The 20361-nt window shown below is 35.9% G+C and overlaps 2 protein-coding genes across 2 annotated transcripts; both read left to right on the forward strand.

Moving 5' to 3' along the window:
* Positions 1–11093, forward strand: LOC135743539 (sodium-dependent neutral amino acid transporter B(0)AT1-like). The gene is made up of 12 exons (XM_065261307.2): positions 1–252; positions 3874–4014; positions 5797–5934; positions 6352–6533; positions 6640–6750; positions 6835–6947; positions 7282–7410; positions 7491–7641; positions 7774–7978; positions 9683–9842; positions 9966–10128; positions 10229–11093. The coding sequence occupies exons 1-12, from the start codon at positions 75–77 to the stop codon at positions 10406–10408; spliced, it is 1851 nt and encodes a 616-aa protein (XP_065117379.1). The 5' UTR covers positions 1–74; the 3' UTR covers positions 10409–11093.
* A 3009-nt stretch (positions 11094–14102) lies between these two features.
* Positions 14103–18909, forward strand: LOC135728050 (ferroportin). Its single transcript, XM_065246148.2, has 6 exons — positions 14103–14256; positions 14699–14814; positions 16381–16507; positions 16739–16993; positions 17074–17730; positions 17894–18909. Exons 1-6 carry the CDS (start codon positions 14106–14108, stop codon positions 18151–18153), a joined length of 1566 nt encoding a protein of 521 aa, XP_065102220.2. The 5' UTR covers positions 14103–14105; the 3' UTR covers positions 18154–18909.
* Positions 18910–20361: the final 1452 nt, after the last annotated feature.

Below are 20361 nucleotides of genomic sequence, written 5' to 3' on the forward strand. Positions count from 1 at the left end.
TGTAACCACAGCGTGAGGAGGAAAAGAGGCCGTGAAGAGAAGCTGATAATCTCTGGTGCCAACTTCAGACCCAAATGATGGATGCTTCAGAGGACAAATGCACAGACAAAATCAAGAGAACCGAGGCCAAGGAGGCTGATGAAAGACCTCAATGGGACAACAAAGCTCAGTACCTGCTCACATGCATCGGGTTTGCTGTTGGTCTAGGAAATGTATGGCGATTTCCTTATTTATGTCAGACCTATGGTGGAGGTAAGCATCTGTTTGGTGTGATAAAAAGTCATTATTAAACAAATATATAAAGAAAAAAACCTAATTACACTGAATCATGTTACATAATGCAGTTTCTTTATGAACTTAAAAGTTTGAGACAGGAAGATGATGAAATACCAGACAGGAAATTACTGCGGCTGCTCTTCAACACATGTGCCGCTATAGCAGATGATACAACATCAAATAATGTAAATTAATGAGTTATTTATCATATAGCAAACTAGTGTGCTGACATTTTGAGATACTTTCTTGTTCTAATTTGTGTAGGCCAGTGTAATTCAATAAATATTGGAAGATCTTGACTAACTTAAACTTTTACTTTCTCCTTACACTTCTAGTGTTTATCAGTATGAAACCACCAGTTAAAAATGTTTGCCATTTGTGTAAAATAGTCTGTAATACACACAGTAGAATGCCATGCATTACTACTCAGAATGTCGAATACAAATAAATGATGTTAGTTTCAATTTTCAAAATTTCATTTTGTATCTCACAAAAAATATAAATGCGTTCAGAAGTCTTTTGGAGGTTTTCTTTAGAGGCTGATTGTAAAATTGTTGTGTCCCACATAATATCGGCTCCTGTCAGAAATATGGCACACTCACTGCATTTTTAAAACCAAAAATTTTGAGAAACAGCATGTCGATTACCTGTGAGCGTCTGTCTCTTTAAATGTGTGCATCCTATGCTCTAAAACCACTACTGTTTCCATTGTGGCTTCACAGATTCAAACATTTTTTATATACTTAAAGGGATAGTTCACCCAAAAATGAAAATTCTGTCATCATTTACTCACTCTCATGTTATTATAAACCCACATAAATTTCTTTGTTCTGATGAACAAGAAGGAAGATATTTAAAAAAATGTTTGTAACCAAAACGTTCGTGGACCCCATTCACTTCCATGGTAAGAAAAAAGAATACTATGGAAGGAAATGGGGTCCACGAACTGTTTGGTTACGAAGATTTCTCAAAAGACCTTTCTTCTTGTTCATCAGAACAAAGAAATTTATGTGGGTTTATAATAACACGAGAGTGAGTAAATGATGACAGAATTTTCATTTTGGGGTGGACTATCCCTTTAAGGAAGGGGGGGTTAAGTTGTCACACTTTTCACACTGTCTAACATTTACTGAACACCATACATCACAATGATATAAATATCATACCAAATGAAATAAGGAAGTCTTGGGCACATACTGTATGTTGTTTTCATTACATTTTCATATCTTATCTCATTACGGAGTTGTATACTGTTGAACAGAGACTGTTCAATTGTGACAATTTGCCACATCCGACGGGTAAATTGTCACACTAGATTAACTAAAAACCTGACCTAGGATTTAGGAAAGCACAGTGTGAAACGTCAGATTATGAATACCCAGGGTTACCCCTGGTTAAGTACGAACAGTGAAAGAGATAGTCCAGGATTCTGTTAACCCGGGGTTTAGAATAACTATTTCCAGTGTGAAAAGCATGTGCCGACCTGCCGGTTAAGTTATTATGACAACTTGCCCTAAACTGACATGTGTGTTAAAGGGATATTCCACTTTTTTTTAAATATACTCATTTTTCAGCTCCCCTTGAGTTAAACATTTGTTTTTTACCATTTTGGAATCCATTCAGCCGATCTCTGGGTCTGGTGCTACCACTTTTAGCATAGCTTAGCACAGTGGTTCCCAAACTTTTTCAGCATCCGGCCCCAAATGACAAAAACAGTTTTAAAATGTAATATTTTAATTAAACAAAACATATAAAATTATATACCTAGTGCTGTTGGTTAGTTGGCTTATTATTTTTTATTATTTATTTTTTATTATTATTATTTTTTAGGTTTAATTATACAGAATGATAAATGAATGTATTTTATAAAATTTCATAAAACTGGGGCCCCCCTGGCACCATCTCGCTGCCCCCCTGGGGGCCCCGGCCCCCAGTTTGAAAACCACTGGCTTAGCACAATCCATTGAATCCGATTAGACCATTAGCATTGCGCTAAAAAATAATATCTCTGTGGAGTTTCAATATTTTTCCTATTTAAAACTTGACTCTTCTGTAGTTACATCGTGTACTAAGACCGACAGAAAATTTAAAAGTTGTGATTTTCTAGGCCGATATGGCTATGAACTTTACTCTCATTCTGGCGTAATAATCAAGGACTTTGCTGCCGTAACATGACTGCAGGAGGTGCAAACCGACGATTTTTTTTTATTTACAGCAGCCGAAAATAGTCCCCTTAGTAATTTTCAATGGCAGGGGACTATTTTTGGGCAGTGTGTAATATCACTACGCCTGCTGCAGCCATGTTACAGCTGCAAAAAAGAAGAGTCAAGTTTTAAATAGGAAAAATATCGAAACTCTTTGGATATTTTTTTAGCGCGATGCTAATGATCTAATTAGATTCAATGGATTATGCTAATCTATGCTAAAAGTGCTAGCGCCAGACACGAAGATCAGCTGAATGCATTCCAAAATGGTAAAAATCAAATGTTTAACTCTAGGGCAGCTGGAAAATGAGCATATTTTATAAAAAAGTGGAGTGTCCCTTTAATGTTGGCTAAATCTCAAGGTTAGCTCAACATAGCACGTTAGCTAAAAAGACACGTTATTGTGTACTTTGTGCAAAATAATCATTTTTAACATTTATGCCTAACAAAGTTGTATTGCACAAAATTTAAAGTGCAAATTTTTAACTTTTTAATAAAAATAGAGAAAGTTGTGCTAACGTCAGATTAGATAGATCTTGACCACATGTGAACACAAGTTGACTATAGAAGTCGTCATCACACAAAGTGGCTATTTGATTTTTGCGATACGCTATTTGCAGTAGGTGACAATAAGTTTTATTTAATAAATAAATTTATCAAATTTTGAATAAGTGTTAATATTAATTGGATGAAATCTATATTACCAGATACTATTTGCACCTCATTTTTTTAAAGATTAACCTACCTTTCAGTAAACCTACCCAATAAATACTTTCATTCTTAATAAACACTTGTTAGGCACTTCATTTCAAAATTTCAACCATTTTCTTCATTTTTATTGAAAATGAATGCCTTTTCGATGTGATAGGAAAAGGGAAAAGAGCGAGGATGGCAAAAGGGATTCCTCCCTACTGCCTGCACCACTAAAGCCGTTAATTTCAGCACATCTTTTATAAAATTTACTGCTCCAACCAGACATTGGTGGGCGGAGCTATAGTGCCAACAAAGGACGCTATTTACACACAGTGTAAATAGACACTCCGGCCTTATTAGTGCTAGATTTTGCTGTTTACCTATTATAAGTTAGTAAATTAGAAAGCATAATAAAAATATCAATATTATTCAGTGTCTAAACAATTCACAAGGAATTCACTTCACTACACAACCCGGAAAACACACTCTTGTGCTTCCATTGTGTTTAAGTGTAATGTGTGATATGGCACATGCTATAACACAATCACGTTCTGCATACAAATAGATTATGTTGCAATAGATCAAATCATTACTAAACATGTTACATTATTACCCTGCTTAGTCATCTCAAATGTTTGTGGCCTTTTGATGATTAAAGCATGCAGTCAGGCACAAACCCGATGTTGTTTTGGACACACAGGTGCTTTCCTCATCCCGTACCTTATCGCCTTGGTTTGTGAAGGTCTGCCTCTTCTTCATATGGAGCTGGCGATCGGACAAAAGCTCCGGGCCGGCAGCATTGGTGTCTGGAACTCGATCTCACCGTATCTCTGTGGAGTAGGTGGGTAATGGAACAGATGATTGTAAAGAAGTCGCTCTCAACTCTGTTTGACCCCCCTTCTGTGATCTGTATTTCTACATGAGACTAGCTCACTGTGTTGTGGTTGAAAAGTAGAAAGTAACCTATTTCTCACGAAAAGTAAAGGCCTGTTTAGATCAAGAACGATAACTGCTGTATAAAGAAAACCCAATGATATTGTTCCTCAGTAATAGTTTTAGTGTGGTGTGGAATATTTTGTAAACGATTTGTAAACTTTATTTTTATAGATATATTTAATTCATGTAGCTCATTTAGTAGAGCATTGTGTTAGCAACGCAAAGATCATGGGTTCGATCCTCTTTGAACACACATACTGATAAAATGCGTAGCATCTGCAAAATGCATAAAATGCCTAAAATATATTGTTATCATCCTTGGTGTGAATTGGCCTTATAGGGTCAATATTATGGCTATTTTTACAAGTCTCATGTGTGCGTAGAATGTGTCTGTGAAGTTTCAGCTCAAAATACCCAACAGATCATATCTGATCATTATAGCATGTAAAAAATGCCCATATTTGGGCGCAAGCAAAAAAAGCGCTGTTTTCATGTGTGTACCTTTAAATGCAAATGAGCTGCTGTCCTCACTCCCTTACCAACAGACAGTGAGCACTTTTGGTTAAAATTAGATCTGATTCCTGGTAATACAGTCTGAGACAATAGTATATTTTGCTACTAAGTGCTAACAAACACATTTAAAAAAGCTTTTGGGGAAAACCAGTCAGTCAGTGGCCGTGGGTGGGGCCCTGTCAGTGTGACATCACATTAACAAGATAATCAAAACAGCATGTCTACTGAGACAGCTTTGGTTTAATACATGGATTATAAAGGGAGGAGTGTGTGGATTTTTTTCATTGTAGTGTTGTTGTGTTCAAACACTACCAACACACATTTATGTCCAATAATATGCTTAATATGGGCCCTTTAAGACATAATGTCACTTTACAGCGTAATTAAGTTTGAATATTTTAATATAATTGTATTTTTTAAGAATAAAAATAAATGAAAAAGTATCAAATGTGTGGAAACCTGATAAAAAACATGATTTAATATAAGCTTGACCACAAATGTCTAGGGTTTCAACAATTGTTTCACTACAGTGTATTTTTGGTTTTGTAAAGTTTTATCTATTGTTTAACACAGTTTGACATATACACTGTCAGAAAAAAATTGTAGTTCTGGGCAAAGATTGATCGCGATTAATCTCATACAAAATAAAAGTGATTTTTTTTGCATAATATATAAGTGTGTGCTGCGTGTAATTATTATGAATATATAAATACACACACATTCATGTAAGTATTTAAGAAACATTTACATGTGTATATATATTTATTTATATTTGTATATATTCTATATTCTATATAAATTAATAAAATTGATATATAAATAAAATAATTCTGAAATGAATATATGTATGTGTGTGTGGTTAAATATACCTAATAATTACACACAGTACACACACATATATTATGCAAGAAATCACTTTTATTTTGTATGCGATTAATCTTTGCCCAGCACTAAAAATTATCAACAAAAAAAGTCCCAAGCTGTCAAAAATTTGCTAATTTGTTTCATTTACGTAAATATATACATTTGGTACAAATATGTACATTTGAGGTACAGTTAAATGCACTCTTTGGTACTAATACTGTATCTCTAACTCTTAAGATGTAAAGATGTACTTTTTAAAAGGGTACAGTTAGGGACCATTTTTTTAAATAAAATTTCTGTGCTCATTTAGGTCTTGCCTCTATGGTGGTGTCCTTCCTGGTGTGTTTATTCTACAACACCATCCTGGCATGGGTCCTGTGGTACCTTTTTAATTCATTTTATGACCCTCTTCCCTGGCATCACTGTCCTACTACACTAAACTTCACAGGCAAGTTATACAAATTTTACAGAATCGAAACACTTTCAATGATCACTCACACTTATCATTTTCAAACAGTGTTGGGTCAAAAAGTGACGAACCCAGCCAGTTAGATTGTAATTTAACCTATGCTGGGTTGGTTCAACACAAAATGCTGGGTTGTTTAAATCCATTGTTGGGTCAAATCTAAACAGTTTATGGGTTAATTTAACCCACCGGTTGGGTCCGTCCCTTTTTGACCCAACACTGGGTTGAAAATAACCCAGCATTTTTTCTGCACATGAAATATTAAATTCAGTCTGGTTTTTTAGTATTCCCCAGTGTGCATCTTTTGAAAGCCTTTCAGAAAATAAGACAGGAAATCATGCAAAAATATTTCTACCTAAAATATAAATAAAATGTTGTAATTGTACCTGTCCACCGCAGAACAAGGTGATGAGTGCAAACAGAGTACACCAGCCAATTATTTCTGGTACAGAGAGACTCTGAACATCTCTCCAAACATCGAGAGCAGTGGGGACATGCAGTGGAAGATGGTTTTGTGTTTGGTCGCAGCCTGGGGTATAGTCTATATCTGTTTTATCCGAGGCATTGAAACCATTGGAAAGGTATTGAAAGTGAAAGTCCTGGGATCGTCCTCTTATTCTTTATTGTTAACCTTCAACCTTCTTATTATTCAAGATTCTCATAAAGTCTGAACTTTTAATGCTGCAGGCCATTTACGTGACAGCCACCTTCCCTTATGTGGTGCTCACCATTTTTCTGATTCAGTCAGTGACTCTGCCAGGTGCCACTCTTGGATTAAATCACCTCTTCAACCCAGACGTAAGTCTTACTATAACAAGAGCCTTTGCGTATGTGAGAAAGAAGGTGAAGAAAATAATGTTACTTGTTTGTTTCTCTTGACAGTGGGAAACATTAATGAACCCAAGGGTGTGGTTAGATGCAGCCACTCAGATTTTCTTCTCTCTGTCTTTAGCCTTTGGTGGCCTCATTGCATTTTCCAGTTATAACCCACAGAGGTGAGATGCATGTACTGCAAAAAAAAAAACATCTCACCACCCACATCATGCTTCTGTACTTTCTTTCTTTCTTGGTTTATTTTTCACGCCATTCTTCTAACCAAGTCCATGAAGTCCTGGATTAAATATAGTGTGGTTTTAGCCACATAAAAAGTAGGGTCTACACATTTTTTTCCAAAAAAAACTTTCTGTTGCACAAAACCATCATATATTGTAGTAAAGAACCATAATCAAGTCAATTAGTTTACAACCAGCTTTAACTTTGAAACACAATCTGCTTTTTAACTTGACTATCCAGCATGTGTAAAACCTGTACTTAATTATCTATGCTCAGGAACAACTGTGAACGTGACGCTGTCATCGTTGGCTGTGTCAACAGTCTGACATCCATCTACGCATCTATTCCCATCTTTGCGATTCTGGGATTTAAAGCACTAAATAATTATATAGAGTGTGTGAAGAGGTGAGCATAACAATTACACCATAATAATAAACTGTTCATTGTGCAAAAGGTTTAATCTTGTATTTGTCATTTGTTTCCAGTCATTTCATCAACGGGACAAATGCAAATATTTTGGATCTGAATATAACAGATAAAAATTATGAGCAGTGGTTTACACATTTGAATTCTACAAATCCATCGCTTGTCCAAGATCTTAATTTGAAGTGTGATCTTAACACATTTCTTAATCAGGTACAGTTACATCTATTAATAGATTTGAATATGCTGATCTGCATCCGAGCTAGCAAGCATTCATTTATGTTTATTAAAATAACATATCATGAACATTCCCTCTTTATTTGTGTGTTTGTGTTTTGTACCCAGAGTGCATCAGGCACTGGGTTGGCATTCATCGTGTTCACAGAAGCAGTAACAAAGATGCCAGTTTCTCAGCTTTGGGCAGTGCTATTCTTCATCATGCTCTTTACTTTGGGACTGTCTTCAATGTTTGGAAACCTGGAAGGGGTCCTCACTCCTCTGTTAGACTTGGGCATTATACCCAAAAGGATGCCCAAAGAACTTTTAACAGGTATGATGTGAAATGACTCCAGTCAGTGTATAAAAACAGTAAGAGTTGTTGAGTGACTTATAGGAAGTTGATAAAAAATAACAAATCTGGTCTATATCATGTTTCTACATGTTTTTCTTCGCTTTTAAAACTATTCTCGCCTGGAGTTGGGGTTAGAGTTAGGGTTTGACTTAGGATGTCTAAAAATGTAACAGAAAGTGATTCTAACCCCAATCCCAAGCGACAATGGTAAGAAAACAGGAAAAGACTATAAGAAAAAAATACATAAAATGACACGAAAAAGAAAGTCATGCCATGGACACGAAAAACTATTTATAGAAATTTTTGTGACTGACACGAAAAAGACATTCATGCTCCAGGCACGAATAAAGCTGAATTTCGTGCCATGGACACGAATAAATTAATAAAAATTTTCGTGACTATAACATGGACACAAATACATTTATACAAATGTTCGTGACTATAACATGGACACAAATAAATGAATACAAATGTTTGTGACTATAACATGGACACGAATAAATTAATAAAATTTTCGTGACTATAACATGGACACAAATAAATTAATAAAAATTTTCGTGACTATAACATGGACACAAATAAATTTATACAAATGTTCGTGACTATAACATGGACACAAATAAATTAATACAAATGTTCGTGACTATAACATGGACACAAATAAATTAATAAAAATTTCTGTGACTATAACATGGACACGAATAAATTAATACAAATGTTCGTGACTATAACATGGACACGAATAAATTAATAAAAATTTCTGTGACTATAACATGGACACGAATAAATTAATACAAATGTTCGTGACTATAACATGGACACGAATAAATTAATAAAAATTTCTGTGACTATAACATGGACACGAATAAATTAATACAAATGTTCGTGACTATAACATGGACACGAATAAATTAATACAAATGTTCGTGACTATAACATGGACACGAATAAATTAATACAAATGTTCGTGAGTATAACATGGACACGAATAAATTAATAAAAATTTCCGTGACTATAACATGGACACAAATAAATTAATAAAACATTTTTGTTACTATAACACGACTTTCCATGAGATCAGTCTGATTCAATATCTTATAACCAATATTGTATGCATGGTTGCAGCCATGTCTCATCTCAGGAACGTTTCTTATATTTTTCAGATTTTTCCTTTATTTAATTTTGTTTACAACTGCTAAAGCATTTGACAGTCTAAACAAATTATGGTTTGAGATTAAAAATTTAAAATATGATATCTGATATTATTTTTAATCCATTGCGGTAACAATTAAAGGTCAAGTTGCGCGAATTGTATTATGGGATACCATGCTTCATGCATTAAGCTCTGTAATATACACAGTTTATTTGTGTTTATTTATTCTTCATGCCATTACTGGCTAAATTCGTGGGGAAAACCTGTTAATCCATACACAAGTTGATCAACACAATTTAATCCATACACTGGTTGGGGGAGGGGCAATTTGGTATCTTCAATTTACCTAACTTGCATGTTTTTGGCCTGTGGAACGAACTGGGGACTTTCTTACTGTAAGGCAACAGTGCTTGGACTGAGCCACTATGCCGCCCCTCAGCGTACATACGAAACACAACAGCAAGAGTAATAGTATTATGTACTGTAAGCAACATCAAACATATCCAATGACATCATTCTTTCCTTTACAGGTCTCATATGCCTGGTTTCCTTCATTATAGCCTTGATCTTCTGTCTGCGCTCTGGGAACTACTGGCTAGAAATATTTAACAGTTACGTGGGGTCCGTGCCCCTGTTGGTCATTGCGTTTTTTGAGATCATAGCTGTAGTCTGTGTCTATGGTGTTAACAGGTATGTGACTAAAAGCAAGAATGCACAAAGCATTACAGTGTATATTGTAGAAAGGGTAACTAATAAAGTTAATTATTAAGGTTTGCACTTTAATAACTCACTTATTATTGGATTATGTATCAGGTTCAGTGATGACATTGAGGAGATGACTGGACGACGACCCAATATGTATTGGCAGGTGATGTGGAGGGTGATCAGCCCCCTTATGCTGCTGGTGGTCTTCATGGCATATGTGATAGTTGAGGCCCAGAAGCAGCCCACCTATAAGGCGTGGAATCCAAATCACGTAGGAGACTATAATTTTGCTTTATAGTAAAATATAATTATTGTTAAATATCAACATGAATTTATTTGTTGTGACATTTCCACACCTCTGTATCTCTCAGGATGATTTTCCAAAGGTTGAAGATCAGCCGTATCCGAACTGGGTGTTTGGCATTTGTGTTCTCCTGCCGCTTGTGCCGTGTTCTCTTATTCCACTAGGGGCGCTGTACAGGCTCATTCAGTTCCTGTATAAATCAAGAAGAGACAGAAGCGATATTGAAATGTATGAAGTTGAAACTTAGCGACAAAACCAAAACATTTTATTGTCAGCTGTTTCAAGTATTGATTTTTGTTATCCAAAAATCTCCAATGGAGAAGTTTTATGAAAACACTGCATAGTCAGGACTGCATAATATCATCTCTGATGTAGAAAATAACGTATAAATAATAGAAATGTTTTTAAATGTTCAAAGTGTTTTTATATAGTAGGCTACACTTTCAGGATGGTCAGAAACTGGTCCCAAGCTGTCACTGGGCCAGTACCTTAAAAAGGTCCTAAATGTACCATTTACAGTAGAAATGTTCTGAATACAAGGTACTAATATGAACTCTTTAGGTACAAAAGTTTATTTTTTGAAAGGGTACCACCCCAGCTAGGGACCTTTTTGACCATTTGTCCTGACAGTGTAGCTACTTCTGTGATATCTCATGTCATTGGAATTGTATATATATATATACATGTATATATATATATAGTCAGTTTATCAACATTAACTTGATATAAATAGCTAATAGGCAGGTATGGTAAATCTTTATTGTTTTTCTAGCTGAAACATAATTTGTTTATTGTCTTAATATTAATAGTTCAATGTGCAAGATTGCATGTCTTCTTCAATAACAACACTGTGTGATTAAATGATGGTCATAAAACTGTAATAAATCATTTATTGTAATAATATAACTGATTAATTTTTAAAAAATATGGTACAGCAATAAAATGAACATTATTAAAATACAATCATCACTTTGCCTTGTATGTGTGTGTGGGGGGGGGGTGCATGACATTTGATTGACAGGATGGTCTTTTTATGTAATGTGAGGGGTTAAAGAGTGACATTGTCCCCCTTTTGCAGTCACGTGCTGTAGAACATGCTGGCTGCCTTTGTCAGCCTGTGACTCTTTCTGCTTTTCTGGCAGTTTCATTCAGGGGTGCCCTCATGCCATGTTTTGTTATCAAGCCCCTCACAGTACCACCACTGGGATTCAAGCATCCTTACCTGGGACACATGGCACATGACAGCACATCCTTGAGACACAGCAAGCTCTCATAGCAAAGAGAACTTGACAGAGTCACAAATCAGGTGATTTTTATTATTTTTAGAATACTTATTTGTGAAATATGTTTATTAGCTTATAACAAAACAAATCTAACTGATGGGACAAAATTAATTAGCAAGTTCATTAGGTTTTTTAAACTATTCACTTTAAATGTGCGTTGTTAAGAAAGTGTGGTCCTATGTCTGTAAAATTCAGGATAAAAAGTATGAGATTAGGAGATTCAAAATGTAATGACCTTACTCATTCAATTTTAAAGATATCAATGTTATAACTTTACAGAGCGTTCTTTAAATTATGTTGGATGATTTTATGCAGAAAAAAAGACTTAAGCTGGGTTTTCACAGACTGGGTCCTAAGTATTATTTGTCAGCCATGACATTCTGCGATAACCTTTGTACTGCATAGTGACTGCTAAAGTGGGTATACAGAAGGCCGCATTGTAAAGTGTGACATCTATAAGTGTTGTGGCAAGCAACACTTTTAAATATCATTAAACCAGAAAGAAGTCTCTTTAGAACTAATAAAAAATAAGTGACTTGATAAAATATACATTAAAAGATTTGATAAATGTGACCCTGGATCACAAAACCAGTCAAACAGTAAGTCACAAGGGTATATTTGTATACTTTGTATGTGTCAAAATGATTTTGCCAAAAATGATTAGGATATTAAGTTAATTCCATGAAGACATTTTGTAGATTACTACCATAAATATACATACAAATTAACTTATCATTAGTAATATGTGTTGTTAAGGACTTCATTTGGACAAGGCGATTTTCAAGGTACACATTTGCACCTAAAGACTTCATATTAGCGCCTCATAGGAACATACTGGTACCAGAGAGTGCATATTAATACCTCAAAAGTACACATTTGAACCAAATGTATACATGTTTGTACCTAAATGTTGTATATTAAACATGATCTCATGAAAGTCATGTTATAGTCACAAAAAAAATGATTAATTTATTAATGTCCATGGCACGAAATTCAGCTTTTTTCGTGCCTTAAGCATAAATGTATTTTTCGTGTCACTGCATGAATTTGTATAAATAGTTTTTCAGTGGCATGACTTTCTTTTTCGTGCCATTTTATGTATTGTTTTCTCTTTTTTTCCCATATTTTAAAATCATTGTCGCTTGGGGTTGGGATAGATTTGGGGTTTGGATGTACCTTTATGTATTGGTTTCTACATGTTTTTCTCTACTTTTAAAACTATTCTCACCTGGAGTTGGGGTTAGAGTGTAGAGTTGGGGTTTGGGATATCTAAAGATGTAACAAAATTTGATTTTAACCCCAACCCCATGTGACGATGGTAAGAAAATAGGAAAAAACTATGAGAAAACAATACATAAAAAGACACGAAAAGAAAGTCGTACAACGGACACGATAAACTACATCGAAAAAAAGAATTTATTCAATTTACTTAATTTTTTAAGGTAAGTGTTGCAATCAATTTATTTAAGCTACATTTAAACAAAACAATTAGAAAATTAAGATAAAATAAAAACTTGTTTAAATGTAATTAAAATAAAGTGATTGCAACTACTTACCTTGAAAAAATTGAGTAAATTGAATGAAGAATTTTTTTCAGTGTATTTATAGAAATACGTGCGAGTGACACAAAAAGACATTCGTGCAAGGCACAAAAAAGCTTCATTTTGTGCCATTGACACGTATAAATTAATCAAATGTTGCGTGACTATAACATGACTTTCCGTGAGATCAGTCTATATAAGGACCTTTTTAAAGGCCAAAGTGAGTGCTAGGGACCATTTCTTGATCATTGTCTCTGACAGATATGTTCTTCATATGCAGGATGTCTCTCAGAACAGAGAGACCCCAGTGTGTTGGTGCTGGTGTTGTTGTGGAGTTTGACAGAGAGGATAATAATGACAGAGATTCACCTGTGATCAAAGCCAAAAGGATACCAAGTATGTTTCTTTACCTGGTTGTATTTAATTGATATCATTTGGTGTTTGTGTTTTGTTGTTTCATGTTTATGTCTTTAATTTTAAAGTCCTTTTATTATGATCATTGTGCTCTAATTGTGTCCAGGTTTTACCCTTGATTTGTCTGTGTATTCCCCAGTGTCTTCTCATTATCAGTTATTGAAGGTGTTATGTGTTGTTTTTGTTGAGTTGTTTGCTTGCTTGGACTAAATAAAGACTTTCATCTGCATTTCAATCCTGATAACCTCATGTTTTGGACAATTTCTTATAGTTTCCTGCACTTACATTCTTGATATCTCTGTAGAACTATTTATTTTTATTTTTATGGATCTTTAACTTCTAAACAAAAATAGGTCTAAAGCCACAAAGCAGAAGGAAGTAAAACATGCATCTGCTATTTTAAACAGCCCTTGCATAGTTTCTGCCTGACATGAAATTGAAAGTGCATTACTCTAAAACATCTGTGCATACAAGAAGTAAATCTTTTGAGACCCATTATCTTTTAGGATCAGCCCTCATCTACCTCAAGGGCCCCAAGTTTCTCATCTATGTGAGTGGAGCGTTATCTATGTGGGTAAGCAGCCCTTTCATATCTGCTATGCTGTGATGGCACTCAGTAAGCAGGGCATAAGCTCTGGCACAGTATTGGAAGACCATATCTCAAGTATGATGTTGAGTGTCTCTCTTCGTGTGCCAGGGTGATCGCATGTGGCATTTTGCCATTTCTGTTTTCCTGATTGAGTTGTATGGGCGTAACCTGCTGTTAACTGGCATCTTTGGATTGGTGGTGGCTGGTTCGGTGCTCTTACTAGGGGCTTTGATTGGAGATTGGGTTGACCGCAATCCAAGAAACAAGGGTAAAGATGGACTGTTACGTAAATATTTCACATCTATGTGACCCTGCCTGTGGTTAAAGTCTCATAATCTAATAATGAGATTAGGAGCAAAGTTTGATTTTACACTGTTTTTAATCTTTGTTATCATCTACTGAGTTATTATTTAAGATATCAAAGTTATGTTTTCACAGAATGTTCTTTTGAATTTTAAATAGAAAAGTAAATCAAAAAAGACTTTAGTATGCAAGGTCAAATATTTGCTGCACTTCTTTAAAAATGTATGCTATGTAATAAAACTGAATTACATCCAGTGGGAATGATCAATTATGTGACACTAAAATGTAACAAATAAAAAATGCTCTTAAATTTCTTAGAAATATTAAAGTTTAATTTTGGTGGTAAAATATGACTGTGGTGTGTTTTTTGTGCTGTATTATAATATCTTCTCTGTCTCTCACCATAGTGGCCCACGCGTCTCTGTTCATTCAGAATATCTCTGTGACCATTTGCAGCATTGTTCTCATGTTGGTGTTCTCTTACAAAAAGTGGATTGAAGAAATTTGGGATGGATGGTTAACTGTAAGTCTCTTACACTACAAATCTTTAAATGTGATGTTGCATTTGATCTAAATTTAAGAATGCTGTTAAAGGGATAGTTCACCCAAAAATGAAAATTCTGTAATTATTTCATCATCCCTCATGTTGTTGAATTTCTTTATTCTGTTGAACACAAAAAAAAGATATTTTGATTACATTAAAACCCCTTAAAGTTCCAATGTTCCATGGGCGGATTTGAATGATGTCAACCCTTTTAAGTTAAAATCAGACTGATCTCACGGAAATTCTTGTTATAGCACGCAAAATTTGATCAATTTATTTGTGTCCATGGCACGAAATTCAGTTTTTTTATTTTCTTTTTTGTGACACTCTCATAGTTTTTTCCTATTTTTAAATCATTGTCGCTTGGGGTTGGGGTTAGAATCATCACTTTCTGTTACATTTTTAGACATCCTAACCCAAACCCCAACACTAAACCCAAATCCAGGCGAGAATAGTTTTAAAAGCGGAAGAAAAACATGTAGAAACCAATACATAAAAGTTCCAGAGCCCCTAAGGGGACATGGAGCAAAAATTAAATAAAGTTTAGTTTCATGTGCTCACGCGAAACTTTCATGTGCTCACGCGAAACTTTCATGTGCTCAAGCGAAACTTTCATGTGCTCACGCGAAACTTTCATGTGCTCACGCGAAACTTTCATGTGCTCACGCGAAACTTTAATGTGCTCACGCGAAACTTTCATGTGCTCACGCAAAGCTTTCATGTGCTCACGCGAAACTTTCATGTGCTCACGCGAAACTTTCATGTGCTCACGCAAAGCTTTCATGTGCTCACGCGAAACCTTCATGTGCAGAATTTTTTTTTAAGTAAAGTTTAGTTTCGCGTGCTCACGTGAAGCTATTGCGCGGGCATGTGAAGCTATCACGTGCTCACCTGAAACTATCGCGCGCACGAAACTAAAATCTGCACATGAAGGTTTTGCGTGAACACATGAAAGTTTCACGTGAGCACATGAAAGTTTCACGTGAGCACATGAAACTAAACTTTAGATTTTTTTACTCCAATGTCACATTAGGGGCTCGGTATAAAAGTACCAAAACCCCAAAAATATTTGAAAAAAAAAAAGAAAAACTATTTATAAAAATGTGTGAGTGTCACGAGAAAGACATTCATGCTTAAGGCACGAAAAAAGCTGAATTTCGTGCCATGGACACCAATAAATTAATCACATATTGCGTGACTATAACACGACTTTCCGTGAGATCATGTTGGATAAAATCAACACAGCAGGTAAAATTGCTGTCCTTTTTTTTTTTGTAAGTACACGGTTAATGGTACCAATTGACTTTCGTAGAAACCAATGGGTACGGTAAACTGTGTGCATACCATCATTTATCAAAATATTGTCTTATGTTCAATAGAATAATAAAACTCACACAGTTCAGAACAACATGAACACCAACTATCCCTTTATGAATGCTTAAAATTGCCTGGTGTCTCTGCAGTTAGCTTGTCCCTGCTAAAAATATTCTTGCTGTGATAACATAGAACACATAGTAATCTGTTGCATCACACAACTTACACAAGGTGGTTTGTTATACGGTGGTGATCATCCTGGCAGATGTTGCAAACCTCGCCAGCACAGCTCTCACCATTACCATCCAAAGGGACTGGATTGTGGTAATCACAGGCTATAACCGCGGCCACCTCGCAGGTACCACTACTATTTCTTTAAATAATGTTAAAAGAGAAATAGTAAGAGTCCACTGATTCCAACAACCAAATGTACAGCTAATCTGCATACTGAAAATAAAGGTTAATGGTCTAATAATGTACAGTATGTGCATCTTCTTTTCATAGACTCGTTGTTTGAAAATAATAAAAGAGGACAATGCAGGGATGAATGCAATAGTTTGAGCATGTGATATTTAAATGGATTATGCAGGAATGAATGCGACTATGAGGCGGATTGATCAGGTGACCAACATCCTGGCACCACTGGCAGTGGGTCAGGTAATGACTCTGGCCTCTAATGTGGTTGGCTGTGGCTTCATCTTGGGATGGAATCTGGTGTCCCTCATTGTAGAGTTCATCTTCCTCTCCAGAGTCTACCGCATCGTGCCGGAGCTGTCAGTCAAACCGCCGGTATTGGAACATCAAGTCTGTGTAGAGAAGAAAAGAGAAAGAAAATGCATGCAAGGTAGAGTTTCATTAAGCGCACAATGTTTAAGTTTAGTAAGTTGCTTTTTATTCAAATATAATAAATCCTCCTTTATTCAGGCAGGAGCTCAATGTGTCCAACTTCAGCAGTCTATGAGGGGAACAGTGGCAGCCTGCATCTATCCCGAATACCGAAATGTTTCCACCACCTTTGTGGCCTCCTCAGTACCTGCCGAGAGGGATGGAGGGCATATTACAGACAGCCAGTTTTCCTAGCCGGTCTGGGTCTGGCCTTCCTGTACACGACCGTGCTGGGCTTTGACTGCATCACCACCGGCTACGCTTACACCCAGGGAATTAGCGGATCGCTTCTCAGCATCCTAATGGGAGTGTCAGCCGTGGCGGGGCTTCTGGGTACTCTCCTTTTCACCAAGCTGCGGAAAGCATGTGGCCTAATCAACACTGGGCTCATTTCCAGCGGTCTGCATCTAGGTTGCCTTATGCTTTGTGTGTGCTCTGTGTTTGCCCCCGGCAGCCCCGTGGACCTCAGTTTTTTAAACGTGGGAAATGCGTCCGATCTGGGAGGAATGGCCGGAGGTCACCAGAGGCACGGATACCCGCTGCGTGGAGGCAACAACCAGCCTCTGCTGTCGGACCGATCGTCCATTCACTGGACCAATAGCACTGTGCTGTTTGAGAATGCACCATCAGGGACCGAACCTGAGTCTTATGTTTCCATCATCTTGTTGTTTCTTGGAGTCATTACGGCACGTGTTGGTGAGTAGCCTAGTACGCTCAGTAGATAAAATATTTAAATAAAATATTGTAATTATAAAATAAAGAACTTAAAATAGCTATTGTTGACTATGTTGGGTTTTCTCACCATCCCGCCCTAAAGTGTGACAGATACTAACACAGACACCCGTCCAATGTTTTACAGGTCTTTGGTCTTTCGACCTAACGGTGACTCAACTCTTACAGGAAACAATAAGTGAATCAGAGCGTGGGGTTGTTAATGGAGTCCAGAGCTCAATGAACTACCTGATGGATCTCTTGCATTTCCTCATGGTCATATCTGCCCCTCAGCCACAACACTTTGGCATTCTTGTCATCGTCTCTGTTCTGTTCATTTTCACGGGACACACCATGTACTTCCTGTATGCCAGGAAAGCCAAGAGGAAACAACGCACACATACATAAGCAACACAGATATATGCAGACTTCTCTGTTGAATGTCTCTTCATTCCTGCACTGAGCCACGCGCGTTCGTTGAGCCGCAGTGCAGTACTCAGGTGAATATAACTGGGAAACAGCGCCTCCTGCTGACAGTCAAGGGAAACACTTCAATAACTGTAAAGTTGGCACTTATACCTGTAAGAGAGCCAACCTTTTCTTGGACGTTAATCATTGTTTTAAAGTGCACAGTATTATTACAAGAACACGAGACAACACGTTTTAATGGATTATTACCAGAACAAACATCTCTTTGTTAAGCCATTTTTGCAAATTTGGCTTAACTAGGGATGCACCATTACAGAATTGTGCTGATAGTAATAATCATGGAGCATGGGTTCTAATGCATTTTTCCCCTCTTTTGTTTGCCGGAATATAAGCTGCCCTGATCATCATCTGTTTTTAAATAATTAGACAATGTCCAATAGTGAGGGATAATGCTTTTATCTGCCAAAACCAATTACAGGGTGATGGGTGTATTTCTAATAACCAATTATAGTTATTACAATCTCTAATTATAACCAATCAGAGACATACAAAAATGTAAAACTTAACCATGCATGTACATGTATGGATTTTATAGGTATAAAACAATGTCACATATATACGTAGCCTACATTTATACAACATACAGTACTGTGCAAAAGTCTTAGGCCACCACCACCAAACTTGTTGTTTTTGAAGTTTTAATGTCCATCCATATTTATTTTTCAATCAATTTTATTAAGATACAAACAGAAAATACAGGAAATATGTTTAAAAAAATAAAAAAATACATTTTCAGGACTAAATGGCATCGTCTATGTTTAGTGTGACCTCTAAAGTTGGCACTAAGTTGGCACTTGACACATCAGTTTACATTTTTATACAGTTTTTAATACTATATACACATTTTCTGTATTTTCTGGATGTATTAAAGAGGCTGAGAATCATCACTATAACATTGCAAAAACAACAAATCTAATTCTGGCATGGTGGCCTAAGACTATTGCACAGTACTGTACATTTACATGTAAAATACAGAAGGCTTTTTTACATATGTTACGTATATGACACACAATTCTTCTAACAACTTAAATTCCTATTCCATAAGTATGGATACCTTAATGAGATTAACAATTAGGTGACCTATTAAACTAACCAAAACAATTTAATAAATATGTTTATATGAGCTATTTGGTAACCACCAAAATTGATTTAAATGTCAATTGTCGGTAGTTATAAATTTTGAAAAAGACAGACAGATAGTCTACCTTTCGTTTTGGAATAAAGCACACATCAATAAATCTCGTCCAATAAACAGAAATCCTCTTTCAGCTGTTAAAGCATACAACTGGTTTCATTAGGCTGTTTGTGGGTTTTGACTAAATGAATAATCTTGCAGCTCAAGTGAAAACTGTATGACAAGACTGTGGACTTTAATGTGTCTCTGTTGTCTTTTAATTGATTACTTTGAGTATTTTTCAGAACGGATGAAGACAGAATCTTACCTCAGCACTTAACTGTTATGTATTGAACTCTAGCTTGAACTTATTTGTGAAAGGTAACTTTACATTAGTAATGGTTAACACATACGTACAGTAATCTTCATTGCATCTGTTTAAACCGTGTTAATAATTTAATACTATGGAATACATTCATTTCACAGATTATTGTTTTTAAGCCGATGTGTTAAAGTTATATGTTTTGAGTACTTACAGAACACTGTACAAAAGCATTTATTGTGTTAACATCCATAGCCAATGAATAAAGAATGGCTGTTGAACTGCAGTATGATTTGTGTCCACCAGATGTCCCTGTCTGTAAATCATAAGGCTTGTTCGCCTTCATGCAGCACTGTCCAGAGCATTCGGCTTATGACATCGAACTACCGCGAGAGCGATTCGAAAGTTGTGCATGTGTGATGTCATACCCGTATGCGTATGTGCAGCACCGCATGATGTTGATCACAAGTAGGATAAAGTAGCCACATACAGTAACAAAGACTTCTCACTGCAAACGAAAAAGTTATTGCGGAGGATTGGGCACATTTTACAAATTTGTATTAGTTCTTGATGTTGCCTATTACAAAAGTTGCAATGTGAAAATGAGGACACTGTATCAGGAAAACGTAAAAACGTATTTTTTCTTGTTTGTCAATACAATTATTTAAACGCCCATAAAATATATATTTGC

This window comes from Paramisgurnus dabryanus, chromosome 13 (assembly GCF_030506205.2).
Source record: "Paramisgurnus dabryanus chromosome 13, PD_genome_1.1, whole genome shotgun sequence".
Lineage (NCBI taxonomy): Eukaryota > Metazoa > Chordata > Actinopteri > Cypriniformes > Cobitidae > Paramisgurnus > Paramisgurnus dabryanus.

What these genes read in the sequence shown, in the direction of transcription:
- LOC135743539 (XM_065261307.2), top strand. Translation starts at nt 75, where the DNA reads ATGATGGATGCTTCAGAGGACAAATGCACAGACAAAATCAAGAGAACC. An exon ending in ACCGTATCTCTGTGGAGTAG is followed by an intron (nt 4,015 to 5,796) that starts GTGGGTAATGGA and finishes GTGCTCATTTAG; the next exon opens with GTCTTGCCTCTATGGTGGTG. An exon ending in TACTACACTAAACTTCACAG is followed by an intron (nt 5,935 to 6,351) that starts GCAAGTTATACA and finishes TGTCCACCGCAG; the next exon opens with AACAAGGTGATGAGTGCAAA.
- LOC135728050 (XM_065246148.2), top strand. Translation starts at nt 14,106, where the DNA reads ATGTGGCATTTTGCCATTTCTGTTTTCCTGATTGAGTTGTATGGGCGT. An exon ending in TAACCGCGGCCACCTCGCAG is followed by an intron (nt 16,508 to 16,738) that starts GTACCACTACTA and finishes TGGATTATGCAG; the next exon opens with GAATGAATGCGACTATGAGG. An exon ending in AGAAAGAAAATGCATGCAAG is followed by an intron (nt 16,994 to 17,073) that starts GTAGAGTTTCAT and finishes TCCTTTATTCAG; the next exon opens with GCAGGAGCTCAATGTGTCCA.